Source organism: Carassius auratus, unplaced genomic scaffold, assembly GCF_003368295.1.
Source record: "Carassius auratus strain Wakin unplaced genomic scaffold, ASM336829v1 scaf_tig00214616, whole genome shotgun sequence".
NCBI classification, from domain to species: Eukaryota; Metazoa; Chordata; class Actinopteri; order Cypriniformes; family Cyprinidae; genus Carassius; species Carassius auratus.
The window spans coordinates 14,505-36,026 of NW_020527740.1; the positions used below are offsets into that span (position 1 = coordinate 14,505).

The window sequence follows — 21,522 nt, forward strand, 5'->3', positions numbered from 1 at the left end:
CAGGATGCATCATTAATAGGAAACGAGGATGAAAATTACATCAAAAGCCAATAAACTCTTTGACTTTAGTGGCACAATATTAAACATCTGGAAAAGAAATCAGAAAGGAAGGTAAACAAGTACATTAACACAGCAGTAAATACATTTTCTAAGCATGTTTATATGCATTTCAAGCATATAAAATCTCTTTATTTAAGATCATCTTAAATGTTTGAATCAAAATAAACAACACAACACATAAAAAACAAACAAACATGCACAGTAAGACATGCACGTGCACACGGACATATACAAACACACGTTTATCTCAGTCATTCACTAAACACTTCCAGAAAACAGAAGATCTATTTCATCTTGAATGCTAAAGTACGGCTGATATTTCAGAGCAGCATTTGTGACAGAGCTATGCAAATAACATGGTAATTGTGGCCTGAGTATGTACAGTAAAATAGTTTATGCAAATATAGGGAAATTAATTAGGGCAGGATTGCTGGAATTGTTCAGCACATTCAAAATGTTTCCTTTAATTTGTACATTTTTACAGCACATCACGTTAATCATTTACTCACTTTCTTTATTTCATTTAGGGCTACATAATTTTATGAAATAACGAAAGAAATAAAAGAAAAGAAATTTGAAAAAAACCTATATAATTTTATAAGAAAGACTGAAAAGAAATAAGGAAAAAACATACAAATAAATAATAATAAGAATATTAATAATATAAAAAACACACTCAAATAAATACACAACAAAATCATGTGGTGGTGCTTATATGACAAAGTCTGATCATCCCCATAAAACCACAAAATAAATAAATATTACACTAACACTGAATTACTATGATGTTAATTAATTAACATGTTAATTAATTGATATATTACAATTGCCTTTAAATTTTTACTACTCTAATAATAATAATAATAACCATTATTCTCATTAATTAAATTTATTACTATTATTCATTTTATTATCACTATTATAAAAACAATAAAAACAAAAAAGGTCTTAATAAAAAAATAAAATGTAAAAAAAAAAAAAAAAAAAAAAAGTTGGTCAAACAATAAAACAAGAGTAACAGTTAAAACGATGTGTCACTTCAGATCAGTGGGAGAAACAGGCGCTTCTAGAGGAGAGAATGAATCTATAGGGATCTACCTGAGCCCATTTCACGCTACTGTCAAAACGCCTAAGTACTGCATCCATGCGGACAAGGATTAACACGCAGGACAATGAGCTGAATTAAGCCAAGTGTGTGTGTGTGTGTGTGTGTGTGTGTGTGTTGCGGCCATGCTCTGCGACTCACTCATGTGTTTCTATTCCATCTGTGAATAGTGGGGGTCTGATTGATTAGACAGGTGCCATTCTTCCTTATGCAGGAACGGCCGCCCCATGCACGGTAAATGCCATGCCTATATCTCTCTGTCTCTCTTTCTCTCCCTCCTTCCTGACAGCTCACACGACTGGTTACTCATACCCTGTTAGTTACCCAGTCCTCCAACCAGCTAAAACATTCATACACGATAAACATACACACCTTAAACATTTACACATGCAGAGACGCTAATAAACACAAAACACAAAAATAGACTTGCATCTAACTCCTTAATAATAGGTTTAGCTAGTGCTATCATGTCACAGACACCACCGGTGGCGGCTTTAAACCGTGTCAGCAGGGTTTCTTGTTATTGTACGCTGACGAGCACGTGATTTAACCTTTGGGGGTTGAAGGCTGAAGAACAGGACAGGTGGAATTAAACGCAGGCCTCGCACGCAGGGGCAGCACAGGCAGCGTGGCCGGCCACGCGGCAGATGGACTGTCAGCTTTAATATGACGGAGCGCGTGCGGCCGCTCCAGCCTGGAAGCACGCGGATCTCTACGGGAATGCAGCCGTTCGCCCACACAACAGGGGCTGGGAGCAGACAAGAGCGGAGCTATGAAGTGCAAATACACCCGTCTGACACATCACACAGATATGCACAGGTCTACTCTTACATGCCGCAAAGCACGCCAAAAAAATAGTTTCGCTATCTGCAGATACATGTGATGCAGCCCCGAGTTCAAACAGTGCTATAGGCTGCAGTCAGGTACATCTGTACCCTGTCTGGAAAAATTACCGCGCATAAGCAGATTTGTTCAAAGCCTCCCATCAGGATCGCTTTGATAATCTACAGCAGGGCAGAAATAACACTCGTTTGAATTAACTCAAAGTCAAGAAATTTTGCATTCTACATGAAAAAGAAACAATAGCTTCTGTTTGCCTAAGCGTTTCCACGGGGAAGTGTTTAAACAGGTTTTAAAACGTCATGTTAAGCAAACACAGCGAGATAATGTACGTAAAAGTGCTGAAGAGAGTGACATACACAGGCTTGATTTAGCGGCATTTGAATTTTAAAAGGTTTATTTGATGGAAAAAACTGGCCTGAAGGTGTGCGGACAGATATTAATACATATGTCTGCGACCCTATAGAAGCTCAAAGGTGTTTCACAAAAGAATCGGGTGAATAAAATAGATTTTCATCTAAATATTTTAAATAACCAACTTTGTTGAAATATTCTGACTGACTTAATTTAATTTGATGTAAAACAATAGAAATATTAAATTATTCAAGTATCCGAACAGGGAATTCAATGGTTAAAAGTCTAAACAGCCTCCAGAAACGTTCCACAGCTGACTGCAAGGAGTCGGGCCTTACATGGTAAGTATCGTACTGATCTCATCACACACACACACACACACACACACACACGTGATGTATGACAGGAGAAATATTTCACTGTCATCCGTCACCCAGCTGGGCGATTCATTTCCCTTTCTCTGTTACGAGACCACCACAATTTCACAATTTCATTGAGGACCAATGAAGCTAAAAGAGATTCAAAAATCAGTACGGATTCACACCAGTAGAACTGGAATAACTTTACCACCTCAAAGCTCTAACATCCTGTACTCTCGCACTTGTTCAAATGTTCTTGTGAATACACACATAACCACAAACAAATGTAAATGCCAGTTATTTAATTTTTATTTAAAAAAAAGATAATCCCGATTTTCATTTTACATTCTAATTATTTACTTCACAGTGCTAATCTGCTTCTAAAACGATTTAACATTAATATATTTTTTAAGTACAAAACCAGCACACAAAAGACACGTTCATTTGTTGTAATGCATCTTCTGTTGAGAAGTAACTGAACAGGAAGGGAAAACAGATTCAGAAAAGCTATATCCGCATGCCGAGAGACAAACGGTGAGTCTGCTGGGAGCCGTGGCTAAAAGCACTATTTTTACACCCTTATCTAGCCCTCGTGGACCCTCCTGCTTCTGGAGTGACCACACTCCCTATTGACCTGCTGTAACTGTATCCTACAGGCTCTCAGCCGGCCCGCGCCTGCTCTGCCTCTCTCTAGCTGGCCGAATCACCCGCAAAATAAGGACAGAAGCAAACGGGAAACCATGGTCTAAAAATTGCTGAGAATAAAGCACATTCTGGTGTAATGGCTAATGCTGGTGGGTCTTTTTTTTTATTTTTTTTTACGCAATTGAGTGAGTCTCAGCTGGCGTGGGCCCTGTTAAAACCCTTATTCAACTTCTCGTAAAAATCGCCGCAGTGCGTTCAGAAAATCCTGATGGATTGATGCATAAATCACACAAATTGACAACTGCATCATCAGGCTCTCGCGCTCACGGCCGGCCGTGTGTTTTCATGTGCGCGCCACCTGCGTGCGACCGTCTCACACGAGCGTGTGCGTCCGTCCAACGGGCCACTTATTGCGCTTTTTAACAAAAGAGCAAAAATATAGCTTCCCTTTTTTTTCTTACGGCCCCCCCTCCGGCCTCTCTTTTCTCCTGAATGACAGGCCGCTGGAGGGGCCGGGAGGGAGGGGGCTCTCTTTTAACTGGAGTTAATTACCCTTGGAATGCCTCAGACCCCTTCAAATAAGGGGAAGTGGCAATGCTCTGTCTCCAATAAGCAGGACAGCGTAAAGACAAAGAGTGTCCAGACAGTAATCGACAAGGGGCCACGGAAAGAGAAAGACATGCAGGACGAACCAAGACACCTCTCACACAGGGGAATGGGATGGAGCCAAATCAAGACTGAACGGCAACAAAGGCCTCCTAGCACACACACACACACTGCACACATGGCAGAATAAATAAATCTGCACTGTGCATATTGACATCATTTGACAGATGAATTAAGTAAATGATTTTATAAGGAGATTAAATGGAATTTAATTTACACAATCTCTCTTTATTCCTGCTGATCCCAGCCTCTGGGGTTTCATTCGCCTCTCGCAAAAGAGAGAGAGAGAGAGAAGGGAGTACGAACGAGTGTAGAGAAAACGCAAAATCAAGTTTTCTTCAAGGGCTACAGGGGGGTTTGGGTGTTTTAAAATCATCTGCAAAAGCGACAAAAGGTTGACCATGCATGAGTGAACGCTCAGGCACCTTCTGCACGATTCTGCGCTGAACTATTCAGCCCACTGCAGAGTCCAGCAGTGATTTTACACACATGACACCCGCGCTTCCAGTGGACATTCACACTCCATTGCCTTTAAAAAGCTGACTGCTTGCTTCTGGTCAAATTAAAAAATGTCAAGCATTAAGCTTTGATGTCATTTTCTTCCTCTCCCTTTTGCTTAAAAACAATAAATTTTTTATTTTTTATTATACACAGACATTCTAGAAATTTTGAGGAAAAATGTAAATCGGTAAAAAAATGTTTTTTTAAATCATGTAATTTTAAGACAATGTTTTGGGAAACTGCATTAATTTTGTCCCGTAAATATGGAAGTATTTTAAAATGTCCTCATTCATTCGTTCAACAAAACTGAAAACACGCTGAACAATCAAAGTTGTACACCACATATGTAAAAAAAAAAAAAAGTAATTAATTTTTTTTTTATAAATATGTATAATTATAAAACAAATTTGACATTCATTTAAACATCTGTTTTTGTTTGTTTTTTAAATGAACTGCTTTAAAAAAAAATATATATAGAACAAACATTTAGATATCCTAAATAACTTGACAACTAAAATCTAGATAATAAGGATAATATTAATAATAATAATAATAATAATAATAATAATAATAATAAAAACATTCCCATCATAATTAAAATAATCCAAAAAGACATACAGACAGCGTGTCCTCCAACCGTGAATGTAAATATTAAAATGAGCGTGCAGATGTAAATGTACATGCAGACGGTGAAAGTCTCTAATTATGATAATAGCTAAACCAGCACTTGTTGTTATTATCATCATTAATATACTAATTAGAATCTCAGTAGTCAATTTGTGTTAAAATAAAGATCAAACACTGAGCGAGCGCGCCAAATGGCTAAAAGGCTGTGAGGAACCGACACTCTTATCTCCAAATTTCCTTTCATGAGTCTGAATAATCCAGTCATTCTAATGATCCTGTGCAGGGTGTGTGCCAACACATCCACGCCACTGCCGTCATTCCATCAGAATAAAATATTTTAAAGCTCCATCACTAAATGATTTCACTTTCACAACTACGTTAGCATGTATTCTTCAGGTGTGTTTATAAATGGCTTTCAGGCTGAAGTTGAGCTGCTCGTGTGTTGTATTTTGCAGGACGGTGACTGAAGGTTTAGGAGACCAGGATGGTTACCTGTTTGTGATCTTTCTGACCCTTCTCTGTCTCTGTTTTATTTTTCTTTTCTCCGTACTGTAGGTGTTGTCAGTTCACAACCTGTTTTTCTTTTGAGTATTCATATGCAGCAGAAAGCAGAGATTAATAGTTGGGTTGTTTCTTTTATCAAACTTGAACGTGCACTTGTTCTGCTACATCACTATTTTGACAGATTCAAAAAGCAACTTGCTACATAATGCATCATGTTTTACAAATAGACATAATGGTTTTTTAATTTGTTTAATTCAATTATTTTTTTCAAGAACCACTATGTTATTTTAAATATATTTCTCACCATTATCTCAATATTAAAATTTTAGCTGTTTTCTCACATGATTTTATAATGAAACAAAATAGCAGGTATTTCGAACAGAATGAAAGTCTGCCAGTGCAGAATCTGACATCTAAATCAGTGTATTCATGTTTCCTCGCTCTGCGCAGACAGAAGTGAACGGGACAGAGATAAATATGAAGCTAAAGAGCTGTTCTCTCTGCCGGCTCCTGGACGGTCCGCTCGTGCCCTGCACACTCAATCCCTCTCTCTCTCTCTCTCTCTCTCTCTCTCTGAGCCAGCACACCGTCTTTAATACATTTAGCGGGCCACATGCTGTGCGACCGGTCTGCGATTCAAGCCACCTAAGACCGTTTTCTCCTGTCTATCCCATGGCTTTCGTCTTTCTCTCCTCCGTCAGCACTCTCTCTCTCTCATGTTGTTTTCCGCCATGCACTCCTAATGATTTACACAAAACACACTCTGTCCTGTCAAAGCGGACACAGATTGTTATAATAGTGGATAAGCCTTCAGCTACCGGCACAAGGTACGTCCGCACACACACTCGGCTCCAGACGCTACCTGACAGCTAAAAACAACCTTGACAAGGAGGACCACGGTGACCACATGCACACATAAACACACGAACAAACCAGGACAGGAACTACACGGACAAAACAAACAGTCTAGCCGGACACACAATTAGAAGTAGAAGAAATGAAATTGTACCTACTGTTGTTCGGAGTGCAGGGAAAAACACTCAGGGAGCGAAAGTTCTACCGAATCCATGTGAGCTCTGCGATCATCATTTGAGCAAACCTCTTCTATAAATTAAAGTTTTCTCTCTCTCTCTCTCTCTCTCTTTCTCTCTGGCTTCTCTGTTTCCGCTCCTCTCTCTCTCTCTCTGTGTACCTCCTCCTCCTCTCTCTCCCTTCCGTGACTGAGCAGTGCAATTAACAGGACCGTTCTCCCGGTGACAGCCTATAGGCACAGCCAGTTGGGACCAAAAGCTCTTGCACTCTTCTAATCAAGGACTTAAAGCCACGATTGCTGCTCATTAATATGAAGCAGGGCTTTGCATATGAAGTCCCCCCGGCCCTCCCGGACGCCAGATTGGTGGCTTCCCAGCCAATTGGAGTGAGACTGGGCAGTGTCTGCGCCCACAGAGAGACGGAGCGGGGAGAGATGGGAGGGGAAAGACAAAGAGTGAGCGAGCAAGTGAGAGAGGGAGAGAAGGAGGGAGGGGGAGTGGTGTAATGAGAGGGAAAGTGGGGGTGAGAGAGGGTTTAAAGAAGCAGCCCGCGTCTCTCCCTCAGCAATGCTTATCGGCTCTCGCTGTCAAGTGCGCAGATAAAACCGTTCACTTTGTTGATACAAAACATTATGAATGAAGGCGCTTGCTGTTCGCTTTGCATCCGCCTCTGTTTGCACGCTCATTCGTTTCCTGTGTCCACCTGCACGGGGAACATTCAAAAATATATATGTTTTAAACAAATATTGTTTGTTTCGCAATGCTTGCGAATGTTGTCGTGCACTTTAGGCGAGTGGAAATAGTGGTGAAACAGAGCTGAAAAACTGTTGCAATCCACAACATCATAACAGCAGCCCATCACAGCAAATGTGGAAGTGAGGGAGTGGACACATGCTACCGTGACCACATCACTGACAGATACAGCGAGAAAAGGCTGAGGAAAGATCAAAGGCACCCCTTTGTTCTAGAATGATTGAGCCACATTTGCGGGGCATCCAGGCTGGCGGCGTGCACCGTTCGCAAGTACGTGTGTATGTTTACGCGCATGTCACAGGCTCGCTGCATTTCCAGCAGCAGCAGGGAAGATATTGCTGGCATCTCAGCACACCGCAATTCCCCACTGATAAGAAAATTCAGGAGCCGCACCGGCCTACAAACCATTGTGCTTGCCGCACCACGCCGCCACGGAAATTGCATCTGACCGTCTTTCATATTCCAAACTTGCAGGGATTTTGGAGGCAGACGTCTCTTTAAAATGCCGGTCTTGGGGCTCTGAAACTGAACTAAACCTGTTCACCGGATCTCACATATGAACCCAGGTTTCTCTGATTGATTTTTACTTAATTGCTTTAATAGTGTTAATAAACATGAAGTCATATAACCATTTTGTTTTAACAGTCCTTAAAAAAATTACAATGCAGTCAAGTTTTTTTTTTTTTTTTTTTACTTTACATAACAATAGCACTACTCCTACTACTAAATTAATGAATTTAAAAATATATTAGTTCGGTCTTTGTCGTATCTTAAAACCACCTTTAGGAAAACATTTAAAAAAGAAAACCCTCCATATCTGTATGAAGATGTTTATATTAAATCTAGAAAAAAATTATGTTTTATAAATCTAAAATAAATAAATTAATTAATTAATGAATTGATAAACAAATAATGATAATAATAATAATATAATCGACGAAGTGATCAAACTGAGCTTAATTGATACATAAATAATACTAATAATATAGTATGATTATACAAAATTTCAGACCTGTCATCATATTTTAATAACTTATTTCAAAATTTCACAAAATATCAGTTTTTTTTTTAAATAACAAGTTTGTACGAACAGCTATTAATGCTCAGGTAGGCAGCAGGTGCGTTGTGTAGAGTAAGATATATTGAATGAGAGATGCACATCAACAATAAAGAGGCGCAGATCAATGCAACGCACACATCACTGAAAACTAATATCTTTCGGGGAAATTAGATCTACTTCTAAACTGCACAAAGAAAGAAAAAGCTTGATATGGCACATATAGAAACGACTGAGTGAAATCCAGGCATTTCCTTTTGAATAACAGATGGGCAGAAAAAAGAAAAGCAAATGCCTTTGAACGATCAGAATCATGCAACTTTGTTTCCAGATAAGTGTAAAGACTGCTAGAAGATTATCTTTATTACATGGGAGTGTGTTGCCATTGCTGAAGGACACTCTGGGTCTAACAAAGGAGTTTTGAAATAACACTCTACTGTTTCCGACCAGCCAACACACACACACACACATGCTCACACTTGGAAAGTTACATTTGCTTAATTTATTCATCTGTCTGCTTTTAAACAATGTACAGTCTCTGCAATCTTTGCAACACGAAAAACAAGGCACATGATTAAAAAATACTAAAGCAGGGGTTTCAAAGCACCGCCTGGAAACGACAGGCAGCCGACTGCCATTTGAAACTGTTTTAATTGCATTATGACAAACGGAAATGAAGAGGATGAGGGGAACGGGAACCGCCATAATGTTTGAACGCAGATAGGAGGGATACCTGTGTTCACTCAGGTCCCATGAGACCAACAAACATCCCTCATATTAAGATCCACGCAGATCAAATGGAGAGCGTGGAGCTAACAGACTGCACTTATACTTGAGGAACTGAGATGCACACTGAGACTGTTCAAATGAAAAAGAGAAAATGAGTTAGATGGACACATTGACATGTATGGTCTTGCATGAAAAATTCTGCAGAAAGAGGTTAAAGTCAATCAAACCTGAAAGCTCAAACTAAAGTTTTTTTTTAGTTTTTTCACTGTCGACATGCTTTTTTTTTCTCATTTAGGTTTCACAGCAGGGGTGCAGTGTTGTGTCCGGATGTATTGATTCAATTACAGTGGCCTGCCCGCCTTTGACAGACCCCCCCTTTAGGTCACATTTCCATATCTGTGCTGAATGGGTGGCTGTGACCCCCAAACACTGGCCACGTGGGGCTGGAAAGACCCAAAACATCACTCCAAACTTCTGTCAGTCAGTAAATCTGACTGCGATAGCAACATGCTAACAACATTAAGTTTAAGCATAACAACAATGCATTCCTAGCAGCTCAAAGTTATTCAGAATCGAGCCTGGCTTCGCTACTACAAGCTGTCATTAACAACCTTTAATCCCTGCTGCCCCGCTGAATACATTTGAACTTAAGTATGCACGACTAGTCTGCGCTGATTGCAGCGGCTGTCGATACATGTCAATAGCTGCCCATCTTTTTCATTAGCAGTTTTAGCACAGCGCTTCTGCTTCTATTGTTCAGACGGTTTGTGTTTTACAACGAGCTGCGTCTCGCTTTCAAACCGAATCCCGTTCTGCCACAAGAGACGGACGAGCATTCAATTCACAAGCCGGCAGATTGAAAGACGAGCTCTGAGATGTAAAAACAAAACGCATTAGGCGCTAGCAAGGACGGCTATGCAAAGTCTTAAAATGGATTTGAAAAGCCTCCAGTCAGGCTTTTGTGAGCGTTTGTGTGCGAGTACGTGGGCGTGAGAGCGTGCATGTGTTTTTTATTTGTGTGTGTGAAATGTTAAAGACAGGGATGACCCTTTTGGTCACTGGCTGTTGACATGTGGCTAAGAATTATCAGGGCTAGCTTGGCGGAGCATCAATCACGCCAGTCAATAGGGGAGGGCAAGTTCACTTAGGTCACATGTCAGCCGACCAGCCGCCGAGCATACAGTCAATGCGGCTGCCGCTGGAGTTGTTTAAAATCAACTTGTCAAAAATTGGGCTGTAATAAATTCAAGAGGCAGGATGCTTATTTGTAGCCACTCGGGTCAGCACGGGGCATCTCAGAGTGAAAGCTCTCAGGCTGAGCAGAGAAGCGTATTACAAACAATAACGCTGCATAATGTGGTGCTGTTGTTTCTATATTCATAACGTCATTTAAAAATAGAGCAATTTAATAGGTAATTGAATAAAATAATTAAAGAGTTCTACTAAAAATGCTGTGTGTATGTGTACACACACACACACACACACACACACACACACACACATATATATATATATATATATATATATATATATGTGTGTGTGTGTGTGTGTGTGTGTGTGTGTGTATGTGTATATTAAAACAAGTAATTATTTTTAATACTATATTACAATGTATGTGTGTAAATAAGTTAGTATAAGTCAATTATATAATGAAAGAAATTATATATATACTTTTTGTGATTTATTCTGTCTGACTGATGTATTTTGTGCATTCGACAATCTAAAATGCTAAGCAGCTTAACTTACACACGTGTACACTTGCATTCATTCCTAAATATATACTGTTATCAAAAAAAGCTTCAAAGTGAACAAATAAATTTTCTTACATCTGCTTCTCCTTCCTCAAATTCCTAAACTCAAAGGCCCTCACAAGAGAAAGTAGACTGAAGTGTGTGTGTGTGTGTGTGTGTGTGTGTGTGTGTGTGTGTGTGTGTGTGTGTTTGTTGGTGCCTGTCATATGAGAGTGCTGCAGTGCTCTTGTATTGCGTCTTGATGGGGACACAAAGACAGGTTGGCAGCTGTGTGCCGGGACAACCCTTCAGTCTGCAGTTCAGCAGTGGTCAACAGAGGGAGCTACTGGCTGTGCGGTGGTCAGTGTGAGTGTGTGAGAGTGTGTGTGCGGTCTGTCTGATGAGCAGAGAGCTCATCTTTGTGTACGTGTGTTTGTCCTCTGTTGTTTTACCCCATCGCTGTCACAGAATGGATATATTTATGCCTGCCACTGTGGCCTGAGTTGCCTTGTCATACATGAAGGAATATTTAAGAACTCTTATTATGGGAAAAAAGGAATTTGAATACATAGTGACACTATGGAATATTACTTTCTTAGGATACTGTTAATTGTACAAATATTAAATTCAAACAATAAATAAAAACGTTACATTTAATACAGATTTTGTTAGTAAAAAACAAAATAATCTCCCATTAAATTTGTAATAATCTGTATTAAATTAAAACAGATCTTCAGATACCGTGTTTACAGATAAACCGGTTTCATTCCTGTTGAGACCATAAATAAACATATATAATAATGTATTTGAGCTATTTGTTATCAAATATTTATTAATATATTTTAAGAAATGAAATACCAAGAAATCTAATTAATGCATATTTATGCAACTGAAATGACAGATTTCACTAACCTGTAAGTCTTTTATTTCTTATTATTTACATACCATCCACTGTTTTTTTTTTTCAGTATGAATTTAATTTCAACAAATTAACTAAAAAAGTGACTGTATATGCCGTTTAATTTGAGAGTAGATAGTCAAAACCTTTTCACTCCATCCATATTTAAACACACATACAAATATATATATATATGCAATTGAAAATTCCAGGGTGCCAAAAGGACGTTTTAAACAACTGCTATGGTACCACTTTCAAAAGACTTGGGTGGGTGAGTAAAACGGCTCTATGAAACCACTGTTATGAAGGGGAAAACGACACAAGGTTACTATGGTAGCGAATGAATGAATAGCTAAGTAATCTAATGGTCTATCAGCAGGTACAATTGTCACATGAAGGAAAGTGCCAATTTCAAAGCCCCCCTGCTTGGCAGGGTGATAACAGGCTAGCGGGGGCTCCAGGGACAGCGGTGAGCCCGGTGTGCAGCATTTGCTAACCTCTCTTTGATACGGCCACGGTTTCCACCCTCTTCTCCCTCGTCTTGAATCTCTTTAGCAGTCCGACTACACGCAGGACGCCCTGAATAAACCGCCAAGGGTCTCCTTTCTTCAAGAAAACCAGAGCTGTAGTGAAGAATAGAAAATTATTGGTGTTAGAATGAGAGCTTATCTATCTTTAAACACAGTTTATTCTTTTTTTTATCGAAATATCCACTTATTTTGATTATTTATAAACCATATACACTAAAAATAAGTCCACAAATTACATTAAATAAATCAATCCCATATCCAGAACACAGATACCCAGACCTCTGATATGCAATACACATTAGCACATTAAAGTACCTTTTAAGTGCAGGTATTTGCAGTTCAGCGTGTCTGAAAAGGATCAAGACCCGTCTTATCCTTATCTGTGGTTACAATTAATACACCTTCAGTCATTTCCCAGGCCTACTGGGAACAAGTTTACTTTCAAACACATGACCGGCCTTTAACTGATATACTCTGAGCAGATGTAGAGACAAAACTGCACATGAAACGCTTGTCATTCCTGCACGCATTTTTTTTTTCAGTGTAAGATAAGCTTGAGTAAACATGAGCACAAAATACTGCTGTCTCAGAGGTTTACGTGTGCATCGTGCACCTGCATGAACCTCGCTGTTTTCCTGCCACTGATTGTCTATATAAAGCTGTTTTAAATATCTTTAATTAAAAGTAAAAAATAAATAAATAAAAAATAGAAATACATATTTATAGATATACACATATGTAAAGTTATGGCTAAATAAAAAATAAATAAATAAATGATTGAAATGATGGTTAGACTCATTAAATATTGAAAGTGTCCCTGCTCTGCCAGGATGTGGCCTTGGCCTCTCAGGCCCTGTTCTGAATGGAGAGCTGCCATCACTTCAGCATGGCCTGTTTAACCACATCACTCTCATCTTGTACAACTCATGCTCTTCATGCCACACTGCAGCCTGGTTTTATTGTCCAAAACAGTTCAAATGTCTCGACAGGTAATGCGTTGATTGAGTTTGTCATTGCTATGCGTCGTTATTCTGAAGCGACAATATGAATAGAATATAAAGGTCCAATGTTACACATCATCTGGGTTTAAAAAAAAAAGAAAAAGAAATTAAATATTTTCTTTCATATCTACTAATGGTGGGTGATATAAAACAAATTTGGCTCACAGGTCAAAACTCTATATTTCATATTATTTCATAAAAAACAGTCTATTAATTTAACCCTTTTCAAATTTTGTGCCAAACATTTTATTTGGAGCACAAAGCATTACCTTTGTCCATATGGCTTGTGCACTTCATTCAAAGTGTGATGAACAGACTGAAATTGAAAATCACATTTTATTGTGATTAAGGTGTTTATGCACTAAAACATGGTGCCTCAAGACGTGTCTTGCCAGGTGATACAGAAGTTTTCTATAGAAATCTTGAAATAAAAAAATAAATAAACACATAAAATAAATTTTGACCAGTGAATCACACCATTGAATACAAAAGGAACAATTGCACTAAACATAAGAGACCAAAAACTTTAATGCCAGCCATTTTTAGTGTGGCAAAGTGTTAAGGTATTTTATGAGAATTTATGTAATTTCTGAGAATAACATATTTGTATTCCAAACTTTGCAAACATTGCATTTCACACTTACTTTACAGTGTTAAAGGCTATACTGATTAGCATTGTAATATACATACATTTATATGAAAATACCTGAGCTAGCAGGAAGAACACAGATAAACTATATATTGTTGTAATTGTGTTCTGAATCTGACTGAACTGCTGTGAAGAACGAACTGAAGATGAACACCGAGCCGAGCCAGACAAACGTTCTCGAGTCAAGAACCGGTTGCATCGGTTTTCGGATCACCAGTACACTGAACCGAAAACCGTTTCTTTCGGACGCGTCCGAATTGAGAACCAATGAACTGATGATACTGCGCATGCGTGAAATTTTTTAAGTATTTAGTTAAACATCGGAAAGTGTGATAGAATAACTATATTTTATTTAGCTTTTATTTTTTTAGATGAATGTTTCTAATCTGTATATTGTAGATAATGTATAGGCCAAAGGGATTTTCAGGGAAGTTTGATAATAATTAAGACTATGTTTAATAGGAATAAGGGATGATTTATGAAATATCTGTACTGGTTAGAGCGATTCTCTTTCTTGAGTCAAGAACTGGTTGCATCGGTTTTTGGATCATCAGTACACTGAACCGAAAACCGTTTCTTTCAGACATGTCCGATTCGAGAACCGAGGAGCTGATTATCCTGCGCATGCGTGATTCAGCATGAAGCCAACAGACTCACAGAGCGTCTGAACCGAACTGATTATTTTGGTGATTGATTCTGAACTGATTCTGTGCTAATGTTATGAGCGCGGGTAAACCGAGGGCTTGAATGAAGGGCAATCTGGCGAAACGTAAGTTCATTTAATAACAAATGCATCGCAATGGATTATGTATAGTAAGTGGATCATGGTTTCTGCACTGATGACACCTAATTTATTTACTTTAAATCTTCAAGACTTAAATCCTCATATGCACATTATTGCTGTTACGTTGTTGCAAAACTTAATTGCAAACTTTTCATGATCATGAGGTTTTTAACTGACTTAAGTTATGAATACTGACTTTATATATTTTAATGTTTGATAGACGTAACGCCATTACGTCATTGCAAATGACGTCATTACGTCGAGCATAAAAGAACCGCTGAACCGTTTTTTTCAACCGGTTTATTGAATCATACCGTCCGAAAGAATCCAACTTTCCATCACTACTCTACAATGATAACTGGAGGCTTCTGTCCATACAATGAAAAAGAGATTTCCTGGAAAGTTTTCCTGGAGTGTTTTATTACTCTTATACATGTGTCTCCCTAGTTGACTTTCTGCACAAGGGCGCCCTCCAGTGTCTAGTATGAATGAAACAAATCACATGTGAGAGTTTAACGCATAGATATGTATAATTTAAAGGGGACGACCACAACTGGAGCAGATGTAGACAAGAATGGCTCCTAAGCGATTGAGGTGTTTTGTAAAAATCTGTAATCTGAGGGCACAATCAATCAAAAAAATCTAAATATTGAGAAAATCACCTTTAAAGTCATCCAAATGAAGTCCTTAGCAATGCATATTACTAAACAAAAATGTTGTTTCAATATATTTTTTACGGTAGGAAATGTAAAAAAATATCTTCATGAAACATGATCTTTACTTTATATCCTAATGATTTTTGGCATTAAAAAAATAAAATAAAAATAAAAATTCTGACCCATACAATGTATTGTTGGATACTGCTGGTACTTATGACTTTGGTTTTGTGGTTTTGTGGTCCAGGGTCACATATTTCATTATTTAAACATCACGATTACTGTCAATACCTGTATATCGCGATACCCCTAAACATAGCTGGTTCTCGCTCATCTCCTGACCATACACACATTTGACTGTTTTGAAATGGACACATGCATTTTACTAACATTTTGTCTGTTTATCACACACAAAACATTCATAATATGACTACTGTACTTTTTTCTTTCTGGAGCTTGACAATAAAAATCACTGCTCATGTTCTCACAAGAAAGAGCAGTGCTGGCATTGTGCTAAACTTCTCCTTGTATGTTACACAAAAGGGAAAATGCCATACACGTTTGGAACGACATGAGGATGACAGAATGTTCATGTTTAGATAAACAAACCCTCTAATTCAAACTTGTTTTCAACTTCTCCATCCTAATTCATGTTTGCGTAATCTTAATGTCCAAGATAGCATTCAATCACACAAGAAACACCTGTGACTCTTCCTGTCATTACAAAGCATGTGACTGCCCAATTTTCCAGCCCTGTCTGCTCCTCTCAGTCCTTTCTCAGCTCAAGACAGCAGTCCCCCTCAGTCTATACAGAGCCTGTGCTTCTGCCTGCAGCTGTTCCTCAAAGCTACAGGGCTTTAGAGAAGATCTCACTCTCCGTTAACACAAGGATCTGCCCTTTGGAGGAAACGCAGCCACACTTGCTGGCCTTTGCACATTGGCCCGCAGGGTGTCCTTCTCCATTAGGGGTAGGTCACAGGGATTCACACAGAGAGAGGGAAAGTAGAGACAGGTGTGGATACACTGACCAGGGATTAATAGCTAATTAACACCACTAAATATGGTTTACATTTACAGCATACTACAGTTGATGATGCAGTAGATCGCTTCCATCAGCACCCCAAATCTTGCACAGTTCTTTGTTCAGTATGGAAACAAACATATTTATTAGTTTAATTAGTTTGCATATTAGTTTGGCAATATCGGTTTCACCACAAATAACCCCATAAATTATGACGGAATTGAAATTTTCCTTTACCAAACCTCATGCCCACTCAAAATTGAGTCTTTTTCACATACAAATATAGAACCCTTTGTGTTATGTTGGAGATTGCTAGCCATTCCTTATTCATTTTCATTATTTTAGAAAGAGTGGCTGGGATATTTGTCCTTTCAGGTCATACAGGTTTGTTATGACAGGGTGAGTAAATTATGACAATTTGAATGTTTATGTGAACTCATCTCCTAATCAAACAGAAGTTAACTTAATAGCAATCAAGTCTGGAAGACCATTACTTTATATTATATTATAATCCACAACAAACAATATTAAACATCACTATTAATGCTAAATTCAAACAAAATAACTAGGGGGAAAGTGCAAGAAGAATCACACACACACACACACACACACACACACACACACCCTCATAAAAGTCCCTCCTGTATGGAAGAAGTAATTGACTTCTCAGAGAGAGCTAGTGGGCGGATTCAATCCAGACTATAGCCACATCTTCATACTGCTTCACCAGGACCAGACTGCATGGGAGAGAATTCTTAATGAGGGCCCCCAACGCCCTGCGGGAACCCCATCTCTGTCTCTCTCGCTCACGCACACACAGTCTCACTCCATAACAGGGTCCTGTTTCTACACCGACCTGCACTAAACACTCTGACAAAAGGGCTTGGATGTGCTATTGCTCTGGAGTACTGGGACCCCCCACGTACTGAACCGCCAGCTCTTTTGGTGGGATTCTACAGCATGCACACACTTTGTCAAAAACACAGAAATATATATAAATAAATCAAACACCTGGAGAGCAGGGAAGCACAAAGCTTGAAAACAGAGAGACGACTGAGGCTAGACAAAGGGGAAGAGAGAGAAACGCATGAGGGAGTGTGTGGGTCTGTATTTGTTAAGTTTTTTTTTTTTTCTTCTTCAAAGCATTGCTCATTTTAATAAAGGAGACACCCCAGTCTCTCTAAGTGCCGCAGATAAAAGAAATCATTTAGTGGCTTAAAAGACTATTAATGTGAAGAGCCACACTTGTCTCTTTCTCTCTCTCCTCTCCTCGGAGGAAATGTCATTGAGCCTGTTGCATCACAATAGCATGGAGTGAAAAATCTTGCATGATGGAATCTGAGACGTGTTGTTTCTTTGCTTACATATTTACACTGACAGATGTCACAAAGTATAAATATTACCTTACATGTATGCAGTTACAGAGCACTGTTCATTCACCCCAACCCCAACCCCAACTCCTGCCAGCACCGAGACTCGAACCTGCAACCTTCTGGTAACTAGTCAAGTGCTCTAACTATTAGGCCACAGCTGCCCCCCCCCCCCCCAAAAAAAATTGTAAGAAGTAGAATTTTTTTTTTATGTTTGTTAAAGTAAAATGCAACAAGTAATGAAGGGATTTATGACACTAAAATAAGAATTCTGGCATTGTTTGTTCCAAATCCATCCAAAATTATTTCCTCTGTGGAACACAGAAAGAGTGTTTCAACATTTGAAGCACCGAGACATTCTTCAAAATATCTTCTTTTGTGTCTCACAGAAAAAATACAGTCATGCAGGATTAGAATGAGGATGAGCAAATGATAACGTAACATTTATTTGTATTTTTTGAGAGAGAGCTGTCCCTTTAAATATGTACAAAGGTACTGTGCACTGTGTTTGCATGCTTGATTTTGGGCTTACAGTTGAAAACTGCAGCAGAACACTCATCTTCATTGCAGTACACACACAATCCTGGCCTCTCTGGGTTGTGTTTCTGTGTATGTGTCTCAGAGAGTCCACCCATCACCCCTTTGGTGCGGGCGATGGAGTGTGACGGCTCGTTAAAGAAAAACAAAGCCCCTCACCTTCCTTTATCACTAATATGCACCTGGAGAGCTGCCGTGCTTTATGATAAACTCGCACGGCCAAACACACACTCACACAAACACAACTGTGTTTACACACCTACCCAGAATGCACTGGGCGCGCAGCCTTGTTCCAGGGGCCACTGTAAACAACTAAAGTCAATCTGTTTGTGCTAGTTTACTGCCACAGCTCAACTCCTCTGCTCACAAACAGTTTTCCGCCAGCGATGCCGGTGACTTATGGGTGCGATGAGTTTTCTTCCATTTCTCTCTTTAGAGGAGTAAATCAAGACCGCAAAGTATTGTGGAAAACCTGTTATGTCGCATTGAAACTGAACGAAAATTAGAATGTTTTAAAAGATAAATTCATGATTTATTTGTGACTACTTAGAGTCACCTGGGTACACATATCGACATAAACCCTGACCTCACAGGAAAGCATCCTCCTGCCACACCTCCATAAAGTGCTCCACAGATCCAGTTATGTCCTCTCAATCGAAACTAATACTGTTTCCTCCCCCCTCATCCACTCCTTTACCACAACCCCCCCTTCACCAGGTTTGATAACAAATATTCCCTCACCTAAATTAGAAATGTGAAGTAATTATACCGGCGGCCCTCCTACGGGTTATTCATAAGAGTCGACGGTCGTAAGAGAGCTTTCTTTATATAAATAGGTTACTTCAGAGGGTGACTTTAATTATGTTGGTTTCAAACAGAACATGAGTGCGGTATTCCGGCGGGATTAAGCGTCTCTGGCTCTTTGTTAACTGAGCACAAATGTATGCCAGCAAGGAGCATCTGCACAAGATCTCCGCTAAATTTATTCAGCGCACCTACGCTGGTGAATAATTCCACTAATAATAAAGATTGTGAGAAACAAGAGGGGGAAAAGGAAATCTACATTCAAGAGGAAAAAAAAGAAGAAGAAAGTGTGTGTAGTTTTCAAGGACAACTTTAAAAAAAAAAAACAAGTTTAATCTGTTTTGCATGGGAAATAGGTATTCTTGTGTTTTGTTCTGTGTGTGTAAGTGTGTGTGTGCTGCACAGTGTTTGTTCCACTGGTGTTCAAAGAACCAATGGTCTATTACTAGGCTGTAGTGGTCCTTTTTCACCAGTCTAAATGCTTATAAGGGAGTACTAGGAAATCTGCAAAACATATGAGGAAAAGCGTATTTGTTAAATGTAACATTTTTAGGGTAGTCAAAGTTAACACACTGAGCTGACCGCATTTTTATTTTCTACTACAAAAAAGTTCTACTACACAAAATATATATATATATATATATGTATATGTATATATATATATATATAAAAGTTAACCTTCAAAAGTGTGGTGAAAACCTATAAACAATAACTTGTGGCAGCAGAACCAATGCATTTTTAGTGTTTTAATATCCAGCAATATATAAATAATAAGAAACAGCATTATGAGACTTTGCATTTATCATATCACACTTCAATTTAAAATATTTGTTCAAATAAATGACAAAATTACAAAAATCTATCTATCCATCTATCCATGAAAATACACACACACACACACACACACACACATATATATATGTATATATTGCATGTATATATATATATATATATATATATATATATATATATATATATATATATATATATATACATAGTATATATAGAAATAGAGAGACAGAGAGAGAGAGAGACAGAGAGAGAGAGTAAGAGTGATCTGAAAATCTGATTAGTAGTAACCGTTTTCTAAGAGGCTAAGAGCAACAAAACCATCTACATTTCTCAAGCAGTAATATCACAATATCAGTGAGGCAGCGCTTCAGCATGGCTCTAATGTTTCACAATCATACACAAACAATATCCGTCTGTTTGACTGCGGCAGAATTTATAGCCACCCCATTGATTGCTTTTGCCGGACATGATGGCTGTAAATTTCAGACCGTTTGGTAAATGCGGGCAGTTAGAAGTCTACAAGTAATTATTTCATGGTTGCTGATTGAAACATAATTTCAATATGGCCTTCTGAAAATGACAGCATTCCCAAAGTCCTCCGTTTTAATTTGGAGGTGATACTAATTAGGGGGAGCATTATAGGACTTTTTATGTGATCTCTCCAACGGAGCCCCAAATAATTAAAATGTCAGCGGAAATAAATATGCATAAACAGCTCGTAATTTCAGAAATATTGTCCCGCGTCGTTCATGGCTTGTGGGAAAAGAAGCACTCTCGCATTATTTATGCTTTTTCAGGGAAGTTTATATAACAGTTCACAGAAGTTAACTATCTAAAACGGTTAAAATAAACTGAACCGCTAAGCATGAATAGTGATCCTCATTATTGAAATCTGAAAGTTGGAGGTTACTGAAACTTATTATTCAATAATAATAATAATAATAATAATAATATTTTTTATTGATAGATTGTAAAAAATAAAATTAAATTTAAGGTTTTTTTTTTTTTAATTTTACAATAAAATACTGTCAAAATCTGTATTTATACTGTCACCATTCAAATTTGACGTTTAATTCAACATATCACTGACAATTTCTTTCAAATTGTTTATGAAATTTACTAGCAATTGTGAAGTGAAAATTGTTTCTACACCAATTGTTTTTTTTTTCTATGCACTATTCTAATTATATTATTCTTATGAAAAACTGTATATATCACTCAGATATAGCTAGTAAATAAAAAAAATTATGACAAAGAAATGACAAGTAACATTAAATTAAATCTGAATTTTTTTAAGTAGAACAACTAAAATAATGTTTTCTCATAAAACACACAGTCATCTCTGCCTTATTTAAAACTTTGAAAAAACATTAATTTTTTTACAGTAACATAATAATAGAAAAATAGAATTAAAATTAAGTGTGTGTGTGTGTGTGTGTGTGTATTTGTGTTATCTGTATTAATTTTAAAATAGGTTCAGTCTAAAAAAGTATAAATAAAAGGCACAACGTAAAGCTAC

At 38.1% G+C, this 21,522-nt stretch overlaps 1 protein-coding gene across 1 annotated transcript in view; it reads right to left on the reverse strand.

The window, feature by feature from the left end:
• The window catches only part of LOC113092506 (estrogen-related receptor gamma-like), a gene marked incomplete at its 3' end in the record, with an annotated part of 42,898 nt that overhangs the window by 12,362 nt on the left and 9,014 nt on the right, over nt 1-21,522 (reverse strand). Inside the window, exon 2 of the mRNA XM_026258130.1 lies at nt 12,357-12,482. Within this exon, the coding sequence (XP_026113915.1) occupies nt 12,357-12,482 (126 nt within the window). The remainder of the gene's footprint in view (nt 1-12,356; nt 12,483-21,522) is intronic.